The sequence below is a fragment of the Myotis daubentonii genome, chromosome 3, assembly GCF_963259705.1.
Source record: "Myotis daubentonii chromosome 3, mMyoDau2.1, whole genome shotgun sequence".
In the NCBI taxonomy this organism is placed as follows: domain Eukaryota; kingdom Metazoa; phylum Chordata; class Mammalia; order Chiroptera; family Vespertilionidae; genus Myotis; species Myotis daubentonii.
Window position 1 is genome coordinate 110,320,768 of NC_081842.1, and position 23,139 is coordinate 110,343,906.

A 23,139-nucleotide genomic window follows, 5' to 3' on the forward strand; every position below is an offset into this window, starting at 1 on the left:
AGAAGAGTATGGCACTTAAAAGTAGGAAAAAAATCCCTGTGACTCAATCAATTAAGGCCAGTAACATTTATGCATTTCAAAAAAATGCACACGGATTCGGGGGTGGGGGAGATAAAGGTTGCATTTCTCCGCAGCTCTGTTTAAAACCCAGCAGCCTGGGCTGAGGATTTAGCTCAAATGTCTGCATATTCATTAGGTCTAATTATTTTCTAGTAAGGAAAACACAAAAAGCCAAGAGTCGGAATCTTTCAATTTGCCCTTTGTTTCTAACTTCATTTGGCTTATTTGCAGCTGAATCAGCCCTAAACTCTTTTTCCAAACAAAGAAACCTCAACTCATCCTTTCACAGGCAGCTCAGCTAGGAAACTCTCCAGTGCTTGGGAGAGAGGAAAATGAAAATGAATTTGTTTTGCCCAGTCTCCCACCTTAGTGGCATAAGCTGAAGGAAGACAGGATCAGCACTTTCTCCTGGGGTTGGCAAACAGCTGCCCTTTTCCTGCACTCTCCACTCTCAAAACCGGACTTGTGTAACTGGGATGGTTTCCCAGTATCTAAAAAGACCTGGCGGAGCATTTGTGCTTGGGCTGGGAAATAGAAATTTGAGAGAGAGAGAGAGAGAAAAAAAAACACAAACAAATATACTGTCCCCAGCAACAAGTCTGAGTGCAGCAGCCCAGTACCAACTTTGACTGGACCTGGATGAGAAATGGAAAGAAAGGGATCAGCTTAAGAAATGGTTTTTAAAAAAATAAAGTATACACTTTGAGTGGCTCTGATATATCTTTTTTGAACAAAAGGTTTTCTACTGTCTATAAGGGGAGTTTGGACCTGGCTCCAGCGCAGCTATAAAAACCTTACCTGCAACTTTTCTCTAGAGGCTAAACTGCTATCCTAGGGAGAACAAATATTGAACCCATTTCTCTCGCCTTTCCAAAAAAACAAAAAACAAAGAAACAAACAAAAAAACACAACAAAACAAACAAACAAAAAAAAAACAAGGAGGGAAAATGAGGGGGGAGGGTAGCCATTAAAAAGGGGGAGAGCAAAAATAATTCTTCAAAAAAGAAAAGCCTTCTTCTCTCCAGTCCAGGGACTTCAACAAGAATATTTTTAGGAAACGCGTCCAAATATACAGGGTAAGAGTGAATGTACGGGGAGGGGATAAAAAAAGTTGTGGATTGTAGAAGTTATCAATTGGGATTTGCTGCGCTCTCTGCAGGAAACGAAAGAGGCTCCAGTTCAAAGCCACATGCACCAACGTGACATATAAGCCATTAAAATATCCTGACGGCTCATTTCTGCTTCATCATACATTCCCTAACTGCTTCCCGAAAGCTGGAAAAAGAGAAATGAAGGATGACCGCATCGCTGTAACCACGAAGAGAGGCTTGGATGGGTTTGTGGTTCCCCCTCCGCACCCCAAAGTGATGTGCAGAAATGAGGTGACCCCAGCAACAGGTGGAGTGGGGTAAGTGCGTGAGTCCAGGGGGCAGGCAGAGGAGACCTGTACCCCCCAGCAGTTGGGTAGCAAGCTCCCTTACGGGAGCTATTAGCACCCAAACCCTTGTGGGGGAAGAGGCCCATCTAGACCCCGCCCCCCAATGCCTTCCCTCTTTAGCCCCAGAACCGTGGGTATTGATTCTACCCCACTGACACTGAGGGGGGAAGGGGGCCCTTCTACCAAGGGGCAGTGATCGTGGATGAGTCCAATCCTTCTCCCCAGGAAAGGGGGAGCGGTAAGGGGACCGGAAGGAGCGCCAACTGGGAAGGGGACCAAGAGCAGCTTGTTGTCCACCTGCCCTCCCTACCTCTCTTCTTGTAAATTGCCTGGGTGTCCAGGTGGGCACAGGATGGGGAGTCGTGGCCCTGAACTTCCCTCTCGCGGAGTGAGCTGGGAAGGGACTCCTGCAAGCAGCTTCTCTGCTTTGCCCCCAGGAGGATTGCCGGAGGGACTCCGCTGCTCCTTCCCAGGGTCAAGGAGCCAAGTTATCCTGGCTGGCAGCAAGATGATGGAATTTCTCCGCCCCAGCCTGACGGCGGATGCGGATGCTGGCTGGGTCAGCCCCGGGGCTGGTTCACTGCTCTCACCCGCGTCCTGGTCCTGCCTCAGGACGCTGACCGCTGAGATCCACTCTCTGCACGGCGCTGCCTGCCATGGATTTGGGACTTGGCTTTTTTTCTCTCAGATGCATACGAGGGCTAGGACTAGCTCTCTGGGGAACAGGCTGCAGCCACCTAGGATTCTGGGCACTACACTAAACATCTAGGGACACTGTAAATTAGGACAAGAGAAGTGGAACGGCGTGGGGCAGTGAAAGAAAGTAGGACTGCCTCAAAGCCTTGACCATGAGGACACCTGGGATCTAGTGAGGTCTTAGGAAAGGAGAAATGGAGTTGGAAGGCTGGCACCATCTGCAGGAAGACACCTTTGGATTTCAAGGTCATACCTCTCCCCGCTTGGGGAGAAAATTTCTGACAGCATTGGCGGCTCAGCAACCCACAGAAAGGCACCACTTTTCTTTCCTCCATCTAGCCACAGGCTGATTTAGGGGTAAGGGGTGGTTCAAAGGCATAGTTAAATATCCTTCAAGGGACTTACTAATGCAAACTCTAAGGTGGACACAAGAATGTCACCAGCCTTCAGCCATGAGCTGGGGAAAGCCCAGCTCTTCCCTCTAGGGAATAGAAGAATGAAAAAAGGCACAACCCAGACTCTCATCCCAACTTCTTGGTATGCAAGGATCCAGTGGAGGGGATCTAGGGAGGTGCCTGGTGCAGCTGACAACAGCAGGCCGTTGTGGAGAGGGGTTTTGGATTTGGAGCTCTGAGGCAGCCCATAGGGTCCCTGCTCTGCACCCACGCTGGCTGAGCTGTGGCGGTCAGGCTGGCATGCCTTCTTAGGAAAGTCTGCAGGTTAAGCAGTGTGGAGCAGTGTTGAAATCTTGGGGACTAGAGGCCCTAGTTTGGGAATCAGACTGCAGATGACCTCTGACCTTGAATAGGACCACACAGGCTAGAGTGAACCCACAAAATGGTACCCTTTGCATGTAACCCCTTCCCCCTCCCCCAACCTACTTTCTTGGCTCTCCCCCAGCACAATTAACTAACTAGGGTTTGCTGGCCCCTCTTCTCAGGGTGTAGAAATGCAGGCAGACTTCAATAAGTCTCCAGACTGTGCTCCTGACTGGTGATTCATTGTTCAGGGCCAGTGTGAGAAGAGGAGTCAAGAGCAATCATTCGGGAGGAAATCAAATCTAGCATTTTCAGGGCTTTTAAATTCTTGGATTGGTGGAGATCTCAGGTCCAGGGGCCCACGAACTGCTCCTCATTTCTCTCACCCCTCTTTTAATAAGATGACTAGCTTGCTAAGTGGGGTCAGAGTTTGAACCAAAGAAGATATTTACTTTTGTTTCCTGCACTGGCTGGTGATGGAGCTGCCACAGAGAGCAGCTTAAGGTCCCAGTTGCCTGCCTGAAGTCCAGCCTCTGCAGCAATTGTTTGCATGCCTGTGGGTTTGTAACATACAAAAGACTGCCAAGTCCTGGGAGTGGAAGTGGCCTAGGCCTCTTAAATGGAGGGCTTGGGCAGCTTTGTGGGTGAACAGAGTTCTCTAGGGAAATTCACACCCATTTTCTTCAGAAGCAAAAAAGTAAATTCTATTAGTTCCAACCAACCAGGACTTTTCTCATGCCAGATATCCTGCCATGAAGAAATTTTAAAGTCATCCAGCATGCCACCCTTCTGTAGGAATGCAAAGTTGGGTCTGCTTTCTTTTCTGATTTGTGTTTATTACCTTTGGAGATGGATGCCTTTTGGTTAGGAAAAACTGAAAATAAATAAAATCCTCTGGGAAATGGTGAGTCTACCCCCCCCTCCCCCCCCCCCACACACACCTCTCAGGCTTGAACCTAGAAAAGAAGGGAGAGGGAAGGGTGAAAACACCCAAGCTAATTCAAGTCCCAATTGGGGGTTGAGGGAGAAAGAAAGAGATCTTTGAACATAGAGAACTGGAAAGCCTTTGAGATAGCAAAGCCCCACTTGGATTTGGCCTGCAGTTCAACAACTTAAACAACCGCTTGTTCTGTGGACTGGAGTGTTAAGACAAGCAGACTTCCTCATTGATAGAGGGCTTGTTGTGTTTGTCCAGCCTGAGACCTTTACAATGACTGTTTGTTTTTCTAGTCCAAATTGAGGGCTGGGGTTGGGTGGATTGCCTCTGTTTGGCTGCTCCACTGCCTTTCCTTCCCTAACAGATGCAGAAGTCCCCAGGGTGGATTTCAGGCTTTAAGATGGCCAGTGGCTTACTGAGTCTATCCACAAAGTGAATCTGATATGTAAATATCTTGTGGGGGTTATGGGGAGCAGGTTGTTTCTGACTTTCTTTATTATTATTATTATTATTATCATTTTTAAAATATATTTTTATTGATTTCAGAGAGGAAGGGAGAGGGAGAGAGAGAGATAGAAAAATCAATGATGAGAATCATTCATTGGCTGCCTCCTGCATGCCCCTACTGGGGATCTAGCCCGCAATCAGGGCATGTGCCCTTGACCTGAATCAAACCTGGGACCCTTCAGTCCTCAGGCCCAATGCTCTATCCACTGAGTCAAACCAGCTAGGACTGTTTCTGACTTGCTTAAATAAGAAGTGGGACAATCAGGACCAGATGATAGAAATGAGACCCACCCCCCAAATCTGGGAAATTTTATATTAACTTTGAAAAGTCAACCAGTAATGGCTTCCAAAGGGGCCTGGGGGAAAAAGCCATGTGAGAGATTCCACACCAGCAGAACAGAACAGGATCTAGAAATTTGCAAAATAATTTCTCTCCTCCCAGTTATGAGTTACAACTCAATTTTTAATCTGCTAATGTCCCAGCTCTCCCCATTCCATTTTACTAAACTCAACTAGTACACTTAAAGAAGATAATGGCAGCTTCTCATACAATAAATTCAAATTCTAGAAGTTAGAGATGTTTGAACACTGACTGACTGAATTGAGTGCTTACTTCTACCTGCAAGACAGAATAACATGAGTTTAAAATAAAATACAAAACAAAACACAACTTGTTGGGGAATGATGATTTTAATATTTTTTATCTTTAAGGATATGTTGTTTTGCAATAAATACAGGAAGTTCCCAGCAGAGTTCTTTTATTTTCATTGCCAAATTTGAAAATGGTCAAAGACAGACTGAAAGACTTTTCAGATCCACACTTTTTTTTTTCACTCACACATGCGGGTTACAAGACCATTGCATACAAATATTTTTATACATATTTATAACCAGTAACTGTTTCTCTTTTTACCCCCAACAGGCTCAAAGTCAGGAAATGAGATAGATATAAGACATCATTGGGGATGAGGAAACGATTGCGACTTTACCAAACAGCTCTGAAAGAGTTGAGTAAGTTAAAATCCCCTTTGGTTTGCTGAAGTTATTTCTCTTTTAAGTAGGAAATTTTGTTTTGTCTTTTGCTTATGTTGGTTGTGAGTTTGGAGATATGTCTTGAGGAGTTCAAGTGAAACTTAGAACAACACCTTGGTGTTTAATAAATTTGCACACAAATCAGCAACTCAACGTCCCACCAGCAGCTGACTAATCTCCCTCAAAGCCTACTCATCTGGATGTTCTAGAATTAATATTTGATGACACTCTCATTGAAACAACCACCCCTGACCTGCAGTTTCACTGTCACATTAGTCTATGACATATTCATCTTGAATTCATTTCCAGATGATTTGATTGGAATGAGGTTTGACATGTATTGGCTTCCATGAAAGAAGCATACTTTGATCTTGGTGATGGGGTTTACATGATCTGCATCATCTTTACCAGAGACACCAGCCTTCTGCAATGTGGTGGTGATGATCTTCCTACAATGTGGTGTCTGAACAGAGAGTGACTGACAGCTGCTCAGACAGGAATACCTTCATTGTAAAGAATTTAATATAATATTCCATTTAGAATAAGCATTTGATTTAGGGTTGGGTGTTTCCCCTTCCAAGCATCCAGTTTTCCTCATTTTAACTACACCACTAGCTGATGGTTGCCTCCAAGGTGTTTATTTGTTGTTATTGGTAGAAAAAGCAACCTTCTTAACAAAAGTTAAATGACTCAGGAAATGGTTATCTTCTATTATTTTGGGATGATTTGATGACAGAATTCTCAAGGGAGGTGTGGTTATTATGTAAATTCTATTGTTTTAGTTTTTCAATGCTGTTCTGAAAAATCCTTTAGCCATGTTTCTTAATCTTTTGTTGAAAGATGTTTTGCAGAACCATTGTTTGAAAATTAAATTCTATCCAAGTGTATTTTCTTTCATACTTAGTTCCATTAATAATAACTAAAGCCTGAACTGGCATAGCAAAGGGGAGGAATGTCTCTAAAATCCTCATAGATCTCATCTCCTTTGTACAATTTGGACCTGGACATATGGTGGCCTCCTGGGGCTTAAGTTATTTAATTATTTTCCCATAAGAACAGAGACAATCTCTCACTGCAGGAATCCTCAAGTCTGTCTTTGACTAGGATCTGAAGAGATTTGTCCCTAGTTTGGGTTGGTAACCTGGTCAGAAGTGAGGAAGAAAAGATTGAACAGATGACTGCAGATTTAGATGCAGAACATCCAGGCAACAAGGCTTATGCTTACCCAGGCTCTGTGCAGTGGCCCTTGGCTCCTAGGATACTGCTGGATAATCATCATTTAACATTGTTTTAAAGAGCAAAATTGGAAAATAGCCCAGTTATGCATCTGAAATTTTCCTGATTTCTTTCTTTCCCGAGGGAGAGAGATCAGACATTTTCCCATTTGAGCCAATGATGTGAGGAGCTCTGGCAGATGATAGCATCATCAACTGTCATATTTCTATACAGTAGGATTAGAACATCAGTTTAGTTTATGCTATTGCATTGGTTTGGCTTAGATAAACAAGGGTATATAGGGCATGATTCTGGGCATTGGAGGAATGTTTACGGTCTTTTGTGCTCCAAACAGTCTCCCATGAAGGCCTCCAGAGCTTCTCTGACCACTACTGAAAGATCTCTGGACTCTAAAATATGTCTTTTTTTCCTGCAAATGAAGCAGGAAAGTGGAATCAGTAATGTTATAAACTGCAGAATGGTTAGGAAAAGAATATTCCAGCTACGCATTTGGTATTGGAAACAAGTATGGTGAGATAAAGTTCTGAAATTCTGATCACCACTGAGGGGGATAATACTCCTCAGCCTGCCCAATCAAAAATTAATGATACCTGAACTACTTGCTACCTGGGCACTAGAAGACCCAAAGGAATGTTTCTGAAAACTAAAATATGCCTGCTTACATTTGTGTCCCACCTGTCTTTTGTGATTAGCTGGATACAACTTTGTTGCTAACTTCAGAGATAAGCCTTGAAGACCCTTATGTAATTGCCCCAAATTTCCTGTTTATAAATATTAGTGGGTGAAATCAATTTTTTCTACCTACTTCTGTCTCTCGGGGAAATGTCCAGATGTTTTCAGTGCTTCAAGAGAAGGCTGCATATGGGAGGGAGCTCCACAGGGCCAGGTAACTGTCAGTGAATTTGACTGAATCAGATAAATCTGCCCTTTTGCTGTTGGCACAAAAAGTCATACACATGTTCAAAGCTTTTCAAGGTAAAGTTAGTAAGAGAGAGTGTGTATAAAACCTCTGCTTATCCCTAGAGTCCATGGAGTCAATCCGTAGAATTCAAGTAGTCTGCAAATATGGATGGGGAAAAAAAAGAATCTTTATTTTCACCACCTTCTAATGGAAAGTTATCATTTTCTTCTTTACAAGCATGGGCAACACACACAGTACTATTAGAATTCACTAGTTCAAAAGGGTTCCAATAGGTTTCAAAGCCTAAAACAACTTAAATACCCTTGCTCTGCACAATTATTCAATGCTTTTGATACAGGTGGGATCACCATGTGTATATTAAGAGATACATTTTTGTGCAAATCAGAGTTTTAATGGAAGTCAAAGTGGATGATGAGTTTGACAAACATCCTGAACAGTAGATTGTAAATGACCTATGATCAGGTGGGAAAGAAAACTTTTTAATTGCTGAACTATTGCAAAAGTGCCCTGCACTTAGGTCTGAATGCTACCAGAGGAGGTGACTAAGTTCTGTGTTGAAGGATGCCTAGGAGAAACAGCTAATGATCCTAGGGAGGAACACACACCTTTGGGTTTTTGGTTTTGGTGTTTGTTATTTTCTGAGCCCTACTTGGGTTCAGCCCAGACTTGCCTAGTAAGCTGCATCACTCAACAGACACCTGCACCCAGAGGAGCCTTAAAATCACTCACAAAGAGATCTTTCCTGACCAGGCTTAGAGGAAGGGAAAACAGGATGGGAGACCAGAGGAGGTGCCTTTAGGCAGAGGGATAAGCCCAAGAAAGTGGGAGTGTTAGAGAGCATGAAAGCCAAGAAAGAAGACAAATCCTCAAAGCCTAGTCTCAACACTGCTGTGGAAGCCCTTGGTTTCCAGAGCAGACAAGGTTAGGCTGTCAAATGCTCTCCTTCAACATATATATATATATATATATATATATATATATATATATATATATATATATATATTGATTTCAGAGAGGAAGGGTGAGGGAGAAAGATAGAAACATCAAAGATGAGAGGGAATCATTATTTGGCTGTCTCCTACATGCCCCACACTGGGGATCGAGCCTGCAACCAGGTCATGTGCCCTGACCAAAAATGGAACTGTGACCTCCTAGTTCACAGGTCAATGCTTAACCATTGAGCCATGCCAAGCCCAGCCAATTTTTTTTTCAATGCTAACCATAGCACCTATTGGTTGTGTTGCTTAAGCTGTACCAGCTGGAGGAGCAGAAAGACCAGCACTTGCCAAAGTCAGGGGAAATTGTTGTGGAAGCTAATCACTAAATAAAATGCACCCAGAGCAGGAATGAAGAAAGTCTCAAAGAACCTGCTAACCATTATAAATAAGTAAATTATTTTTAAAATTTAAAAGAAATCCTTATTTATACTGACCAGGGAATGTATAATGGTTCTTGCTGCTGGAAACTGCTGGAAATGGGTGAGAAAACTCAAAAAACCTTCATCAGAGTTCATAATAATCTGCCCAAACTTCTCACCTCTGCTACCGGTATGGGAATTTTTACCCAGTCTTTAAAACATCTCTTATAAAACCCTTTTCTCAGCGTTTGGGTGCTTTCTATGGCTACCAGAGAAGCCCAAGTACTTAGGCTGGCATTTTTGGCTGGAGACCAAGACAGGGGTAGAAGCCAGCTGACCATTACATCGCCAGGTGATGTAGCTCATCCTAACTAGTGGGTTGACACAAACAAAGGATACCCTCAACCCCTTTGCCCAGACCTGAAGGGTGTTTTTTTTTTCCACCTCACACCCCCACCCCAAGACTGTATAACCCAAAGGCCAGGAAGCCACAGTCCTCTCACAGCCTAGCCTCTACTCTTAACATGGCCTCTACTCTTATCAGAACCCTAAAGACAAGCGAGGAAGGAGGCAGTGACTCTGGCAACAGGCAACAAGTGGTGGGAGCTGAGAGTGGAATTGATACCTAAATCTACCCTTTTTCAAAGGCTCCATTTGGCGTCAGGGAGAACTAAGAGAGTAAGGAAATGGAAGAGTGGGGAAATGTTCCTTTTTGCCATGCTACCCTTTTTTCTTTGGCCAGTCCACCTGAGGGGTGCTGTGATTTATGGCTGAGAAGTTCCTTAGCCCCTCTCAGGAGGGCTGTGTGGGTTTGAAGTCAGCCTCTCCAGGTCATCAACTCCTCCTGCTCACTCCTGGCTCTGGCCAGGACTGGATTCTGGGTTTCAACAGTCTGTGAGAGCGCTAGGCACTGGAGGGGGGACCGCCAAGGTTAAGTGGGAAGAAGAGAGCAAGGGAGGGGAGAAGGAAGGATACATGTTGGAAGGCATAGTGTGGTCTGGGCTTGGGAGAAATGAGAGAGAGAGAGAGAATGAATTTCGGAGAAATCAAGAAAATAAAATTAGGCTCCAGGACTGCTAGCCTAGGTATTTTTTTGCTCCAGGCCGTCTGGCCTGCAGTCATCTTTCCTCCCTAGATCCCGCCTTCGCTTTCACATGGCTCCTGAGACAAACCGCTGAAGCTGTCCAGGTGCTGCCTATCAGTCCTGGCAAGATTGGGTACAGTAGGTCTGCTCCGAGGACATGTGCAAGGCAATACCCGCCCCCAAAGTCGTGGAGAATAGCGGTATTACCGAGCTCCGCTCACTTTCAAGAGCATATCTATCCAGCTGTTGGGAGATAAGGGGGAGGCTCAGGAGGAGAGAATCCGTGCCTGGGTCAGAGTGCAGGAGCAGAATTGGGAGCTGATAGGGGGCGAGGGGAGGGGCGGGGAGAGGAGGATCTGGAGCAGTTGTGCGCGTGTGTGTATGTGTGTGTGTATGTGTGTGTGTGTATGTGTGTGTCCGCGAGCGGCGAGACCTGTCATCTCTGACATCGGGCACCACGGCGGGCCAATGGGAGACCTAGGCGATTGTTCCTCTCCGAGAGCCCGGACGGGCCCCAATCTCTATTCACTTCCTCAGGCGCTCTGCTGCCGCCTCTGTAGCGTTCGGGTTTCAAGTAGGCTTTAAAGATGGGGAGGGAGGGGGGGGCAGTAGGGGAGGAGTAAAGTAACAATCCAAAACTTAAAGGGAAAGAAAAAAAAACCTCTTTAGAAGTTGTTTTGTGGTTCTTTTTTCCCCTCCACACTGTCAGGTGACAGTGGCCTGAGTGGCTCGACTCTGGCAACTCTGGGGAGTCTGAGTCCGGATGCAGGCCGCCCACTCCCAGCAGACCTGGACGCTGAAATTAGTGTATATGCCCGGGCCCTTCAGTAGCACCCCCACCACCTACAACATCCCCACTGCCCTTATCCCCAATCCCCCGCAGGGTGGGGTTGTTGGCCGCCAAAGCGTACTTGGGGAGCAGGTCGGACTTCTCTGGAGCAGAGCCTAGGGGCTCCCATCTGCCCACAGACTCAGCATTGAGTGTCCCACTACCCCTTCCACCAGCCAAGCCGCCACCATCCATCTAAAGCTCTTGGAGTGGTTGGGGGCTCTACCCAACAGCCACCCAGCCTGACCTTGGCGGCGGAGGCACTGGACCTCACGTGGCCTATTGGGTTTGCTGCCGTGGCTGTCTGGCTCCAGGTCTGGGCTCTGAAGACAGAGGCTGTAGTGAGGCTGGTCTAGATGTCCCCCTCACCCACCCCAGCCAGGTGGAACGCTCAGCTAATGCCACCTGTTCTCACGCTCGCTATTTGTCTTGACAACAGGTAGTAGCTCCGGACATCATGACCCCCAGCTCATTGCTGCCTCCAACTCCTTGGTGTTCCCTGGCCTTCACAAACAGCCTCCTGAGGCCTCCGCCAGTGGCACTTTGAATGGACTCCTGCGACTGGGGCTCCCCAGAGAAATGAACACGCGCCCTGAAGCCTTCTCGCCAGGACCAGTGGCCCACAGCAACGCCCTAGCAGCTACAGGGGCCCTGCATGGCTATGGGAGCATGAACCTGACCGTGAACCTCGCTCTGCCCCAGGGTCCCGGTGCCTTCTTCCGTTACATGCGCCAGCCCATCAAACAGGAGCTCATCTGCAAGTGGCTGGCGGTCGATGGCTCCGAGCTCCCGCAACTCTGCTCCAAAACTTTCAGCACAATGCACGAGCTGGTCACGCATGTCACTGTGGAGCACGTCGGCGGCCCAGAACAGGCCAACCACATCTGCTTCTGGGAAGAGTGTCTGCGCCGGGGCAAGCCCTTTAAAGCCAAATACAAACTTGTAAATCACATCCGCGTTCATACAGGCGAGAAACCCTTCCCCTGTCCTTTCTCGGGGTGTGGGAAGGTCTTTGCTAGATCAGAAAATCTCAAAATACACAAAAGAACTCACACAGGTCAGTATTCAGCACTACCTCGTTTAGATCCTCTGGGGAAATAGGGGGGCCTCTTCCGGGCCCTCAGGCTGGATTTCCTCAAGGTCCATCCTGGGAGTGTGTGTGTGTGTGTGTTGGGGGGGGGGTGGTATTTGGTGTTTCCATGAGCCAAGCCCATAAAATATTAATTATGCTCTTCTATTAGAGTCACAGAAGTTCCCAAGACTGAGTGTGGGAAGGCAATAAGGGACTTTTGCTCTGGGAGGCAAGGGTGAAGGTGTTTGTGTCTCTGAGTGTGTGAATGTGTGCTCCTTGCCCATTTAGTTTGATTTTAAGGTATTTAAATTGTATTGTTTTTCTATCTTAAATATATAGGAATAATTTAATTTTTCCCAGGTTTTTTTTTTTGCCAACACTCTTCCAGCCTTACAACCTGACCACCACCTGAACTGAGGGGTCATCAGGCCCTTGGCTACTTCTTTAGGATTTGGGGTCTCTAGGCTAACTTTTGGAGCCTTGATAACTGGACACTTGGGACAATTGACAAACCTCTCTTCTGCTTTAGCAGAGATCCAAGGAGACTCATCTGCCTTAAATGTCATTTACCGAGCTGTTAAGTGAAATGGGGACATGTGTCAACCACATCTGTCAGTTCTAGTTAACAGACAGGAAAGGAACCAGGGCAAGAGCCTGCAAAGTTGAACTTCTCTGGCCAGGAGCATCTCTAATTAGTGCAATTGCAAGGAGAAAGTTTTCACACTTTCCAGAACAGCCTGTGAAGTTACATTAATTAGTTTAGCAGTCATGTTTATACTCCAGTTAGCCAGGGTTTTCTTGCTCACCCTCCTAGTTTCAGAAATCAACATTTCCCCTCTCCTGTTTGTTTTTGTGTTTGTTTGTTTGTTTCCTGGGGTGGGGGGCAGAGAGAACTGGACCGGTGGCCAGAACCAGGGTATGAAATAAGTTCCACCTTGGTGCTCCACTTCTCCTACTCCCTGGCTCTCTGTTTTACTCACCTCTATTATTGGTGGAAACAGCGGCAATTATTAGAGTCAAAGAACTCTTCCAGGCTGGTTGCCAATGCCCGAGAACGAGTCTTGCTAAATCCCGCCTTCTCTCGCAAACCCTGCAATCTTGAAGAAGGTCCGGGCCAGGACAATGGCACAGGCGGAGGCCAGACCACCAAAGTCCACTTTTAGTTTCCTACTTTATTTCTGGAGCACGTCTGGAAACGTATGGTTTTCTGGAGTTGTTTCCAGGATGCCTCCTCCCCATCAGAGTTTCATTCCGGTGTGAGGCAGAAAGAAGTGAGGTACTGTTCACCGCCCAGGCTGGCTACTCCAGAAGCTGGCGGTCCACACCGCAAAGGTAGACACGCAGTCCTGAGCCAGAGGAGGAACTGATTTTTAATTACAGGGGAGTTCTAAACAAACACATTCTGCCGGCCTACTGTTTGAAGGCCGTGAAGCAGAAAATGGTTTAAATTCTTAGTTTAATCGACCTACAGCGGAGAAGCAAATTCTGTGCGCCCGGGCTGGCTCAGGTTTTTTCTATCCGGGACCAAATTCTAAGTGCGTCCTTTGAGCTGGCAGTCCCGATTCATTACCGCTGGGGTTAAAAAAAAAACCTGCAGGGCCTGGTCCACCGTTTCTCTCGCCCCCTCCTAAGCAATGAAAAGACGGGGGGCGGGGGGGCAACAAAATGTTTCTCAAATGGCAATAGACCTCACGACAAATTATTCATGAAGACAGTTCAACAGGAAAATAATTGCCTTTTCAAATATTAATGGCGTTTCATTTTCTCGAGTCGCGGAAGCGGCGAATGATTATTTTTCCGGAGTTAAAATTCGTCCGGATCTGAATCCCAGGCCTGGCCTCGGATGCGGCTGCCCGGGGCCCAAGCAGAAAGGTTTCACTTTGTGGCGGTCCCCGCAGTCCCGGAACAAAGGTGCCGCCGCGAGGGAAACGCAGGCGAGCCGCCGCGCTCCGGCCGGTACCCGCCGCCTGGCGCCCTTCCCCGGACCCCTGTGCCGCGGACTCGCCCCGCCTTCCCAGGCGGTGGGCAGGGAGAAGCAGGGCTGAGGTCTGAGGTAGAGACTGCGCCCGAGCGGAGGCGCTCGGACAGCCCCGCACAGCCACAAGTGCGAGAAAATGGCGTTAGCGCGCCGCCCTGCCGCTGCCAAACTTGGTCTGGCGGGCCTGGCGCGGGGCTGGAGAAGGGGCCTCTCTTGGTGGTCGAGCTTCTGGGAGGAAACTCCGGGCCTTTCACTCAGCCCCAGGACCCGCTTCTCGGGAAGGACTGCAAGGCTCTGGAACAACTCTGCCTCTCCACATCCACCCTCTCAGGGTTCAGAGCCCAGACACGGTGGGAGGGAGGCGGTGGGTGGGAGTGGGGGTGGAGGGTAGTGTTAGACGGGGAAACCAGGGCGGCTCCAACAACCGCGGTGAGGCCGCGAGGGTATGCGGGCATGCGGGCGCGCGGGCGCCGCTTCTCTTGGCCTCCCAGCGGCCTCGGAACTTCCAGGCCCATATCACCTTCAGTGTCCTGCTTTTATCCGCCTCTGCTCCTCGTCTGGGACGAAATCATTGTTTCTGTTTTACGTGAATGTCCAAGGAGGTGCTCACAAAATGGGATAAGTCTGTGTGTGTGGGGGGGGGGGGGGGTGGGGGGCAATCACGCTTACATTCCACACCTCCTCTGTTTTCTCAGCAAGTCTTGTTTCCTTTTGAGGGTCCTAAATTGCATGGTTCTCGTTAGATGTTTTTTGGGGGGCGTCGGGGGAGAAAATGAAAAGTTTTAGTTTGGCAAATACAGGGATTACAGGGAAGAAAACGAGGGGCAAATAAGGGCACTGATTCATTTTGCATATCTCTTTATTCATTTTTATAAAACGGTACCGATGTCCCGAGAAATAGCAGATTCTAGCACCGTTCACTGTTATATTGTACTTGCAATAGTCCTTCAGGGGAAGGGCGCAACGGCCGGGCGGGGACCAAGCTCTGGGTTTACAAACCTCTGCCGCCCGGAGGCGAGGGTGGTGCGCAAACCTCTGGCTCAGCGTGAGCCTGGGTGAAGATGGAGAATAGGTGCTTTGTTTAAACCTGACCCCAAAGCTCTCCGTCTTTCCTGGGAGTCACGGGAGAAGCGACCACAAAGGCAACAGTCCTGCAGCCGTGCACCTCTTTCTTCTCAACCAGAAGCTTGGGAGCGGTTCCCTCTATCCATGGAGCATGGCGGCATCCAATTATTTAAAGTGTCTATAGTACACTTTCTCGCCTCCTTCCCGCAGCGCCTGCAGCTCCGCAGGAACCTGGGCTTCCGGCTTCTTAGGGTTCTTTCCTCCACAACAGGCCAGCGAATCCAGCCGACGGTGAGCTCCCAGACTGGAGCTCGGTCTTCGGCCAGTATTTCCAACCTAATACGCACTCGCGCCTTCCCGCGGCTCTACAGGGCATCGCACCAGGAAGCCGAGTCTCTCGCGGGTCTACCCCCGCTGCCTGCTGGCCTTCGGTTCGCGGGAACGGACCTGTAGTGACCGCAGCAGCTGCGCTCACACCGAAGCCTCCACGTTCAAGGGTTCGATTGCAAGATAGGCTGCGGATCCCACTGGGCCCGGGCAGATCCTGACGCACGGGCCTTTCACCTCAGGTCTGCTAGGCCCAAATCCCGGGCGTGGTGGTCTGGGAAGGGTCAGTTGACCACACAGCCAATTGGGACTGGGAGAGCTGGCTGCCCGCGGCAGCGTCTCCCGGAAACCTCAGGAACAGCGTAATACAGTAGTATTGACGGCGCTCTTACGTGGGGGGATCCCGAGCAGTTTAGGCAAGATTTGAAGAATGCTGCTAAACCAGTGGTTCTCCACCTTCCTAATGCCGCGACCCTTTAATACAGTTCCTCATGTTGTGGTGACCCCCAACCATATAATTATTTTCATTGCTACTTCATAACTGTAATTTTGCTACTGTTATGAATCGTAATGTAAATATCTGATATGCTATATGTGTTTTTCGATGGTCGCGACCCACAGGTTGAGAACCGTTAACAGTTTGCCCTCGGGATGGAAGGGAAGGGGGAGGAAATTCCCATTTCCTGTAAAAATAGCCTCTGAAGTGAATCATTGCTCAGAATACCTTTTCCTACGGCACGAATCCACACTGCGCACTTGTCATGTGCATCGGGTGCGCACTCTTAAAATTATCCCATCGCCTTGACATTTACAATAAACCTCCTTTAGGAAACAGTTTGGGCCAGGATGGAGTGTGTGCGGGATGGTCCTCTGAGCGGGGAACTTTGGCTGGAACAGCAATTGTAAATTGAGCAGAAAAAACCTCCTCGGTCAACTCTGTTTTCTGGGCAGAGGAGCTTCTGGCTCCGAATGGAGAAAATTTGGAGGAAAACAATCGGAGTAGATCAGGATTTTCCAGGATGGAAACTCAACTAAGATGGGTTCTTTGTCGCTCCTCCTCCGTCCTCTCCCCCAGGCTTAGGCAGGAGAGGGGGGCGGGGTGGAGGTCTATAGGAGGCAGCTTAGCGGGCGCATTCCGACCCGGGAAGAAGGTACCAGCCCTAAGGGGCCGTGCACGAAAGTTTCTGAAAATCTTTACGGGTTCTTTTCCAAATAATGGAAAAGAAATTTAGGGAGGTTTGAGGCCGAGCCAGGCTCGGGTCACATGCACTAATGTCTCTGCATTGCCTCCATCAGGGGAGAAGCCCTTCAGGTGCGAGTTCGAGGGCTGCGAGCGACGCTTCGCCAACAGCAGCGACCGCAAGAAGCACTCGCACGTGCACACGAGCGACAAGCCATACACGTGCAAAGTACGCGGCTGCGACAAGTGCTACACACACCCCAGCTCGTTGCGTAAGCACATGAAGGTGCACGGGCGCTCACCGCAGCCTCTTAGCTCTGGCTACGTCTCTGCCACGCAGTCTGCCGTTGTGTCGCTTTCGCTTTCATCGAACTTCGGCCGCGAGCCCCTGGTGGCCTCCTCGGCGGCAGTAGTGGCGCGTGGCGTCGAATTGAGAGAATGGTATGTGTGTCAAGGCACTGGCCGGGTTATAACTGTTCCCGCCGCGCCAAGTCCGGCGCCAGCACCTGGCCCTGCCGCTTGCCGCCTCTGCCTGTGGTATTAGGGCTACTGCTGCGGTTGCTGCTCGTGTGCAATGACTGCTCGTGTAGATCCGGTTCTTGAGGCTTAAAGAGAAGGTGAAGAAGCAAGAAGGGAAGGAGGGAAAGAGGGATGGCAGGAAGGCAGGAAGGCAGGAAGGCAGGAAGGAAGGAAGGAAGGAAGGAAGGAAGGAAGGAAGGAAGGAAGGAAGGAAATTCACTACTAATGGTTGTTAGAGGTCATTGACTATGCTGACAGAACGTAAATATGTTACTCATTTATTCTACAGTAACACCGCCCCCCCCCCACACACACACATCCACACAGACACCTTCATGACCTGGTAGCATGAAACCAGTGTTGGGTTAAAGAAGGTAGATAAACAGATGGACAAAAGATAATATATATATATTAGAGAATTTATGTGCAATCTTGGCAACTTCAGGTGACAAAACTAAGACTACAAAGTCTTCCCGAGGTTCAGATAATGGGAAATATTTTCCTTCAGGATTGGGCCACTTGTATTGCCAGGGCCCACTCCTTTCTCAGTTCCCAGTTGCAGTTTCCACCAAAGTTCAGATCACTTATATCTTACCTCCTATTTCCTTCCTCTTTTGCTTCCTTACAATTTCACCTTACAGCTGTCTTTTGAAACAAAAGTAACACAAGTTCCAGATCCCAAAATTTTCCAGCACTTCTATAAAAGAGATAAGAGAGTTTCAGCACCACTGCTGGGACTCACATGCCTTTCCCCTGCGAACTGACCCAAGCACACAGACACATCTGTCTGCTAGTCTGCTTCGTATATACATCATATACTTGGGATAGGGGGTGAGTAGAAACAATGGGAAATTCAGACAAAATAGTGTTAGAGGGGCTTTAGGATTCAGTGCTCTGAGGTCTCCCCAGACCAATCTTCCTCTCCTCCTACCTCCTACCCTTGTCTAGCCTTGGCTTATGGAATCTTGTGGCTGCTTGGAGCTAGGAGTGCAGAGAGCCAATGATGTCACTGAGCCTAGGTCTCCACTAGACAGGTATCCGACCTAGGCCACAGTGTCTATATAAATCCAGTCAATTCTGTGATGAACTTTCAAAAATCGGACAATGTTGATTTTTTTTTTTTAAGGTGAAGAAGGGGACAAAAGATGCACTGCAATAACAAATGTTTTAAACGCAAATACCCAAATGGGTTTAGATTGAATGCGTATTATTTATTTATTAGAGAGGGAGAGAGAGAGAGAGAGAGAGAGAGAGAGAGAGAGAGAGAGAGAGAGAAACATCAATATGTTGTTCCACTTATTTATGCATTCATTGGTTGACTCTTATATGTGCCCTGACTGGGGATCAAACCCATAACCTTGTTGCATCAGGATGATGTTCCAACCAACCGAGTTAACCATCCAGGGCTGAATGTGTATTTTATGTGCTGGGTACTAAGTCCCCAGAAAGAGAACCAGATGCTGGTGGCAGGGGAAGGGAAAATCTTTGCAACTGTTTCCAAGGGGGTGGGGGGGAATTGGGGCCTATTTTGCAGTCTAACACCCTTAGAATAGGGTTTCCCAGAAATCCTTGTTGAGATTTAGAGGGGGGAAAAAAGAAAGAAAAAGAAGGGGGGGAAATCTTGCACAGATCCATTCCAGTCCCCAAAAAGTACCCCTAATAAAAACCAGAATCTTCCCAACACATCCTTAGTGAATCTCTCCTTGTGGAAGGGGGACTACAACCCCCTTTCCCCCCAGTACAAGAGGGCCCAGATGCTGCCTGGTCAAGGGCTGGGTTGGCAGCAAACCTTGTTCCCCTCCGGAAACACCTGCCCATGGCCAACGTGCAGAGGGCATCTGGTAGATTTGCGTCTTCTGACAATGTTTAAAAATTCTCTGATCCCCAAATTGGACTAGGTTCTTTCTCTTGTGTTTCTAGACCCAATTGGTCTTCCACCCACATCCAAAATAATAAAATAAAAACAACAATGTTTGGTAGGCCACTAATCGCCTATAATTTTTCATTTGCTTGTTACAGATGTCCACCGCGTTGCTCCTAAGGTAATCTCGTCCGGCGCAGCTGAGAGCCCACATCTTGCGCCTGTGACATCAAAGGGCCCGCACACAAAGCAATGTTTCTTCGCCACGGTGCATCTTCATGGTAAGTTAGGATTTCTATGGCAATGGGCAAGTCGCACTGAAATCCTGAAAGGCCAAGCCTGGAGCCCATCCAGGCTTTTCATTAAGGACATAATATTTACGTCTAACAGGCCTTTCCCCCTGTGTATACAAGTATATATTTTTGTTTGACGCAGACTAAATCATTTTCATTTAATTTCCGGTAAACAAAACCCACACGAATGGGCACTTGTTCTCGATCATAATAAAAATGGATAATAATGGGAGAGAAGAAAAAGGCCGTTTGAATTGCCGCTCAGCCCTCTTTGTTTCTGCTTTCTGCGGTGATCAGAGGGCGAGTTTCTAAAGGCGAGGAAATGGTTTTTAAGAGGGGAAAGAAAAGGAGAAGGGTCTAATCAAGCTCGGGTTGTTCAAAGAGTTGAGTTTTGGGGTTGAAAGTGTGAGTTTGACGGTGCATCAGCACGCCAAGTTGGTCTCGCCATGGAAATGCGCTCAGGGAGCGGCCCCTTCAAAGGCAGCACACACTTCATTGCAGATGCTCTATGAAGATACATTTGCACTGACCTTTGCTTTTACGCCATTTGATACTGTCACTACGTTCTCCAATATATACTTCCCCCTTAGGACCTGCCTTGCTGACGTTTTAGGTGCTCACTCTGCACTCTAACATAGGTGGGTGCTTTGGTGCCAGGGTTGCTTTCAGGAAAAGGAAGAACCTGACTCAGCACACAGAATCCGCACATCTTGGCTGTCCCTCAAAGAGGCTCCAAGGTCAGGAGTAAATAACATTAGGGCAACCTCACAAGCTTAACTAGTAAGCATGTCAAGCTAGATTCTGTGCAATGCACCTCTCTGCATCTTGAGCAAGGTGGAGACCTGAATTTGAGTGAGACTTGCAGGGCAGGGGAGCCACCCTGGATGAGTCTGAGAAGTTCAGACTGTGGTTTTCAGTCATTTCCACTCTGGCCCCAGCCCAGCCCATTCTGACCCTCTATCCCAGAAGTCTCTTGCAGCTCCCCAAACTTACTTCTCCCTAGAGTGCTGTGTATGGTATCTCTCAGGCCTGGGCTGGCCCTGGGCATGAGCTTAAGAGTGCAAGGCCAAGGAGATAGGGAAGATGGCAAGAAAGCTAGAAGTCCATGTTCCCTTAATTGTCATGTTGTTTATTTTATCCAAGTACCCTAGAGAATAGGGGAAAAATAAACATGGTGGAAAAAAAATCAAACAGTGGAGTCTTCTTTAGTGTCAGTCCTTGTGGTTGAATAAAAAGGATGGTCCACTTTCTATTGAGCTGAGAAATCTTTGAAGTGAGAGTTATTATCTGAGACATTCTTGCTTGTCGTCCTAACAACGCTGATGAAATGTAAAAGGTTCTTTGTCAGCGATTTGTTCTCCTCTCTGTCAAACTCTCTCTGCCCTGTTCGTTTCAAAGCGTTTCTAAAGAGATAAAAATCAAACTTCATTAAAAAAGAAAAGACATACAAACTAACTGGTAACTTTAGGGCTAAGTCCTGCTTACGGGAAAACAAAAGTAATGCAGAGACATCAGGTCCAAGGCCTGTGGAGGTATGCAGATGTTGAGGGGCCCTTTGCACAGGTTCTGACACAGGCATGTAGGCTTCTCCAAGCTCTGGCATGCACGCAATCAGTCCAAGTCGGGTCACTCGAGCCTCCTCTGGGGACCCCTCAAGATCCCAATATTCTTGCCTGGGATCGTAAGGTTGCAGCCAAGGTATGGTTAATATTTCCTGTTCCTCCAAAGACAATCTCTGAAAAAAAAAATAGACCCATTGTGTGTTTCTTCTCATTAGCAGCAATCAGCAAGTCTTGTCTGCCATTAATAGGAGAGTGGCTTGAGGGAGAGAGACATTTTTATAATTTCATGTTTTCTTCAGAATCTTGGCAATTGGAGTTCAGAAGATTCAGTTTACAAGATAGTGACCCCAGAGTGCATGCAACACCCCCTCCCATCCACATATGCAGTTCTTCATGTTATACTGTGCCCAGGAAAAAACTTTCACCATGTCCAGCTTTCCCCAAATCTCCTTCATGTGGTTTTAAAGGTGGTTTAAACAAGCAAGATGTCCCAGCCTCTCCACTCTGTATGTGCTGACTAAATTATTTGTAAAGTAGTTTTCCCCCCGAGCTGTAACCCATGCTGTTATTATAGTTGCAACAAAATTTTGTCTCTTGTATTGATTTTTAGTTGCTTACTCAAGATCCCCATATGTTTATTTATATTGCTAATTTATGGGAAAATGTAATGATTACAGTAAATGTTAATTATACAGACAGGCAAATGTTTTGTAATCATAATTCACACACACACAAATCTGACTGAAACCCTAGACTGTTTAGTACCCTCTTTACCCACACTGTTTGTGATTTATCATCTGTCCCCTTCCTAAATTATGAACTAACTTGAAAAGTTGTTATATAGTACTTGATTGAAAGTGATTGTTAAATGAAAACACAGTTGAAAAAGGTGGCTTAATCTTGCTGTAAATATGTAAAACTGAATTAAAATCTGTGAATGTTTTCCCTTCAAATACCTTTGTGTACATGGAGCTTCATTTGACTATTTTCTTTGGAAATAAAGGATGTGATGTTTTCCTTCCTCTTTTGAATTTGAGTATCTTGTTATTGTTTCATCATCCTGGGAAAGATTTGGGACTCTTCCACAGCCTCCAGTGCTCTTCCCTGCCTTCCTCATGGCTTCATAGGAACATCTCTGAAGCCTAGTTGTTCAGGACAGAAAAACAAAGGGACCAACCAAAGGTGCCATCCTGGAAGAAACCTCCCTCACCTCCAATTTCCCCCCAGTGAGATTGGCACTCATCAACCGATTTCCATTATGGAAGGAGAAAAAGTAAAATTTTCTCATTGTCTCCCTGGAAAGGCTGCCTTCCCTGTGGCTCCACAAGGCTCACCCCTCACCAACTACCTCTGCCTTTCTAGAGAAAAGTCTAGTAGTTTGGAGGGAATAAAAACAAGGAAAGAAAACCACAGGCCAGGGTGGCTTCAATCCCTGCCTAAGCCCTGATGGGGCACGGCTGGCTGCAAGTCCTAGCTGCTTTCCACTCCCTCCAGAAGTAGCCGATGTTCAGAAAACAGCGAAGGGCCAAGCCTTCAGACTGTGTGCCTACGCCGCCGGCTCGCACGACTCTTTCCTGGGCCCCACTGGAACCTTCATTTGGCCCTGCCACTGGAGAAATAATTTCATATTTTTCAGAACCACAGGAATCACTAACGCCTTCCCCACCTACCCGGCGGTTAGGGAGTCTCTGGGCCCTCGCGTCCTCACATTCCCCCTCCCACTGCGCAGGCGTGGGGTCCAGCGCCGTTGCCCCGGCTCAACTCCCAAGTAGATTCCCGCTGGCCTGTCTGGGGTCGGGATCGCACTGAGTGAAAGGACGATGCTTTAGGGGCCAGAATGCTAGGTCTCCTTATAGAATACTTTGGAGACCCAGCTCCTAGCCCAAGGGTGGCAGTGCTGAAGACAAGGTTGGGGGAGAGACCCCTGGACGCAAAGGCGAAAGGGGGACTCGCGTGTGGGTGTGAAATGAGCGGCCACAAGGGAAAGGCCCCTGGAAACGCTGTCACACATCGGATCGGTGGGGACCATTAAGGAGGAGGCCACTGGACATCAGTGCTGGGGTTAACGCCCCCTCCAGCCGCTTGCAGAAGGAACACCCTCCTCTGGCTCTGGGACAAGTTGGAGGGGGTCTCTCCCTTTGCACGTCTTCTCCCCCCACCCCCCTCCTCTTTGGGAGGGCGCGCTCCTTAAGGCCCTGTCACTGACAGAATCGGTGTGGTGGGGAGCCGGTAGGGACCCGGTGGGCACCCGGGCTGCCTAGAATCCGCAGGGCCCCGCCAGGAGAGACCCCAATCCTTCTACCCGATTCTCTCCATCCCGCCCAGGACAGCGCGAGGCTGCCCATGCAGCGGGGAGTGGTGGCCAAGTTCATTTCTGGGAGTGGATTGAAAAGAGTCTTCGGAGGTGGCTGCCCCAGGCATCCCGT

At 47.8% G+C, this 23,139-nt stretch overlaps 1 protein-coding gene across 1 annotated transcript; it reads left to right on the forward strand.

Annotated features, from left to right (window-relative positions):
• Positions 1–1,349: 1,349 nt before the first annotated feature.
• On the forward strand, positions 1,350–21,744 carry ZIC4 (Zic family member 4). Its single transcript, XM_059686203.1, is given in 6 exon segments — positions 1,350–1,442; positions 5,319–5,336; positions 5,338–5,407; positions 11,296–11,913; positions 16,595–16,919; positions 19,017–21,744. Coding segments are annotated over 6 exon segments (1,125 nt in total). The 3' UTR covers positions 19,018–21,744.
• The last annotated feature ends 1,395 nt before the right edge of the window (positions 21,745–23,139 follow it).